Source organism: Rhinatrema bivittatum, chromosome 14, assembly GCF_901001135.1.
Source record: "Rhinatrema bivittatum chromosome 14, aRhiBiv1.1, whole genome shotgun sequence".
NCBI classification, from domain to species: domain Eukaryota; kingdom Metazoa; phylum Chordata; class Amphibia; order Gymnophiona; family Rhinatrematidae; genus Rhinatrema; species Rhinatrema bivittatum.
In genome coordinates, this window is record NC_042628.1 from 436,132 (window position 1) to 440,362 (window position 4,231).

The window sequence follows — 4,231 nt, forward strand, 5'->3', positions numbered from 1 at the left end:
ACCCCCCTCCCCCCCTGCAGCCTCCCCTGCCATTCCAGGACTGATGCACGTCCTCTCCCCACTCTGACAATGCAATGCACCCCCCTCCCCCCTGCAGCCTCCCCTGCCATTCCAGGACTGATGCACGTCCTCTCCCCACTCTGACAATGCAACACCCCCCTCCCCACCATTCCAGTACTGATGCACGTCCTCTCCCCACTCTAACAATGCAATGCACCCCCCCCCACCCTGCACCCCCCCCCTGCCATTCCAGGACTGATGCACTTCCTCACCCCACTCTGACAATGCAACGCACCCCCCCCCCCCACCCTGCAACCTCCCCTGCCATTCCACTATAGAAACACAAATGGTTGTGCCAGTGAACCTCATTCCTGCCCTGCAGCGCCCCATCTATTCCAGTATTGTGACCCCTCCCACATATACAGCTCTGCCAGTGAACCTCATTCCTGCCCTGCAGCACCCCATCTATTCCAGTATTGTGACCCCTCCCACATATACAGCTCTGCCAGTGAACCTCACTCCTGCCCTGCAGTGCCCCATCTATTCCAGTATTGTGACCCCTCCCACATATACAGCTCTACCAGTGAACCTCACTCCTGCCCTGCAGTGCCCCATCTATTCCAGTATTTTGACCCCTCCCACATATACAGCTCTACCAGTGTACCTCACTCCTGCCCTGCAGTGCCCCATCTATTCCAGTATTGTGACCCCTCCCACATATACAGCTCTGCCAGTGTACCTCACTCCTGCCCTGCAGTGCCCCATCTATTCCAGTATTGTGACCCCTCCCATATATACAGCTCTGCCAGTGTACCTCACTCCTGCCCTGCAGTGTTCCCTGAGATTCCCCCCGCTCCATTTCTCTGCCAGTGCACAGCCTTGATCGATCAGGGAGCTTAAATGTAGCAGTTAGACATCACATATCTACTGTCCTGTGAATCCTGGCACTGCTTTTTCTGTGAATTAATGATCTCTTTCCTTAGCTCTGTCCCTCTGGAGCATGCAGATGTGCATAGCAAAATGAATGAAGAACATGGAATTTGTTTGTATGTGGGAAGGTAGTATGGGAACGAGGTTTGTAAATCAAGAAAGAAGTAATATATCTGGAGTGGAGCTATGATTTCTTGCGTTGTTCCGTCCTCGGGAATGCTGATGGACATCACAGACTAGGGGCACCTTCTTGAACAGGAGCAGATCCTTACAGCCCTCATATATGAATATGAACTGCTCCTTGGAAGATCTGATCCCACTTTTCCCCTTCGCTGCCAGGCTGTGAAAACACTGCTGTACCTTCTCACAGCTGGTGGCACCTGGCTTCTCTGTGAAATCCCTTCTAACTTGGAGCACAAATCTAATTACAAGTCGATTCTGCTGCAGAAAGTCTGCTGCAGGGCTGACAGAAACACTAAATGAGTTTTGAATAGGAAGGAGACTGTTGTGTCCCTGCATTAATAATAAATACCGGCATGGTGCAAAGTTGTCTTCCTGGCTATGAATTATGGATGGGTTAATATGATGCAGATCCCTTGTAAGGTCTGGCTGGTTTCATGCGCCAGGAAGTGTTACATCCGATCATTCCTTCACTTTCCAATGCTATAAATTTCAGTGCTAAGTAAACCCCAGAAAAGGCTTTGTCCTCAATTCATGCACATTCTCCTTAACCGCTGTAGGGCAAATCATGGAAATATTCCTAATAGGAGCAGTATTTGAAAGATATATGGCAAAAAACATTTATCGCAGCTTGAAAAAAAGATTCAGGTTGCCCAGGAGAATTCCCCATAGATGCTCTCAACATCATCTACAAATGCCCAATCACCCAATTCAAAGAGCTGTGATTGAACATTTCCCGCCACTCAGCTGCATTTTATCTGGGTAAAGAGAGGGAGCTGGAGTTTAAATTTAATTGGGATGCAGTGACATTGAACTGCCCAGGTAAGCATGGCCGGAAGGGTACCTGGGTAACTTCTCGTCATCATGCTGCTCCAACAGTCCTGAGACCTGAGGCTGGCCTAAGGTCACATTTCCAGGCAACTCTTCTAACTTGCTGTGGAAGAAATGTTGCCACTTAAATTTTTTCTGCTCTGAAAATGTAGGAAACCTTTACTGCAACGAGGATCTTCTCTTACTGAAGCAGCAAGTTCTGATACAAACCCTGGGACAACAATGTATTATCCCCTACAGGAGCTTGTAGGATTTACACAAATCACTTTCCAAAGCCCAGGAAAAGCATATGGTGCAAGTGTTCATGACTGTACAGAATTAGCGCCTGACTTTATCAGCTTTTATGCCATCGACAGAGAGAGAAGCCTTTGTGAATCAGGCCCTTGGTGCCCCTTTTGGGGGAAGCAGCTCATTCCTTAGTGCCCACTTGTCTTTCATTGAAACAGCAAATCGGAAAACATTACCTGGCCCATTTTTACTTTTTCAGCTGTAAACACACTCTGCTCCTTTAATCTATCATACCCTTCTCTCTGGAAGCCTTAGAATCAGCTTACCCCATCTGCCTACTTTCAAATCCAACCTTCATGTCCATAGTTACATCTGCCTACTTTCAAATCCAACCTTCATGTCCATAGTTACATCTGCCTACTTTCAAATCCAACCTTCATGTCCATAGTTTCAGAACCTACCGCCATCTGAAGGTCCTCACCCTCATAATCCTGTCTCCATTCTGGAATATGAATCCTACCTTCCAACCCTTTTCCCAACTGCAGAACCTACCTCCATCTGAAGGTCCTCACCCTCATAATCCTGTCTCCATTCTGGAACATGAATCCTACCTTCCAACCCTTTTCCCAGCTGCAGAACCTACCTCCATCTGAAGGTCCTCACCCTCATAATCCTGTCTCCATTCTGGAACATGAATCCTACCTTCCAACCCTTTTCCCAGCTGCAGAACCTACCTCCATCTGAAGGTCCTCACCCTCATAATCCTGTCTCCATTCTGGAACATGAATCCTACCTTCCAACCCTTTTCCCAACTGCAGAACCTACCTCCATCTGAAGGTCCTCACCCTCATAATCCTGTCTCCATTCTGGAACATGAATCCTACCTTCCAACCCTTTTCCCAGCTGCAGAACCTACCTCCATCTGAAGGTCCTCACCCTCATAATCCTGTCTCCATTCTGGAACATGAATCCTACCTTCCAACCCTTTTCCCAGCTGCAGAACCTACCTCCATCTGAAGGTCCTCACCCTCATAATCCTGTCTCCATTCTGGAACATGAATCCTACCTTCCAACCCTTTTCCCAACTGTAGAAGCTACCTCCATCTGAAGGTCCTCACCCTCATAACGTTGTCTCCAATCTGGAACATGAATCCTACCTTCCAACCCTTTTCCCAGTTGCAGAACCTACCTCCATCTGAAGGTCCTCACCCTCATAATCCTGTCTCCACTCTGGAACATGAATCCTACCTTCCAACCCTTTTCCCAACTGCAGAAGCTACCTCCATCTGAAGGTCCTCACCCTCATAATGCTGGAACATGAATATTACCTTCCAACCCTTTCCTCAACTGCAGAAGCTACGTTCATATCTGCAGAACCTATCTCCATCTGAAGGTCATCACCATCATAACCTGCATCTTAACTCTGTCTCCACTCTGGAACATGAATCCTACCTTCCAACCCTTATGCCTACCTTGAACCAAATTTGTGCTTTGTTCATTTTTAAGGTACATTAGATGTTTGAAGCTTTCTTTAGAAATGCATGATTTGCAAACCGTGGTTCATGCACTTCTGTTATGTTGACTAGATTATTTTAGCACTCTAAATAACCAGGTTTTTAACTCCTTTTTAAAGAGCTAAATATTCTAAGCCATTTGAAGTGCTTTTGGCATAGTGTTCCACAACCTGGGCTCTGCCACTGAGATTGCATGATCTCAAACTTTGCTCAGATGTGCACAATGTTGTAATGTTGGGGTGCTCAATAACCCTTTATTGGCTTATCTAGGTGTCCTTTCAGGAACATAAAAATATAAGGCTGCCAATCTAGTCTGAATCCTTCTTATAGATAATTTTGTGAATAAGGGTTAATATCTTATATTGGATAAAAAAATGTATTGGTAGCCCATGTAATGAAATTAATGTAGGAGTCAAATCTATTACTGCTAGTTAGGGCACCCCCTTTATGGATTAGCATTTCATCATCTGTCTGATCATTTTAGCCAGGTGGATAGTAGTATACTCCTATCACTCTACTTTTACCCAATACACATGGGATTTCTACCC

The 4,231-nt window shown here is 46.3% G+C and overlaps 1 protein-coding gene across 1 annotated transcript; it reads left to right on the forward strand.

Annotated features, from left to right (window-relative positions):
• Nucleotides 1-346: 346 nt before the first annotated feature.
• Nucleotides 347-883, forward strand: LOC115076077 (proline-rich protein 1-like). The gene has a single exon (XM_029577194.1). The coding sequence runs from the start codon at nt 347-349 to the stop codon at nt 881-883; it is 537 nt and encodes a 178-aa protein (XP_029433054.1).
• Nucleotides 884-4,231: the final 3,348 nt, after the last annotated feature.

Bases quoted from the DNA above. Each gene is read 5' to 3' on its own strand.
- LOC115076077 (XM_029577194.1), top strand. From the start codon at position 347: ATGGTTGTGCCAGTGAACCTCATTCCTGCCCTGCAGCGCCCCATCTAT.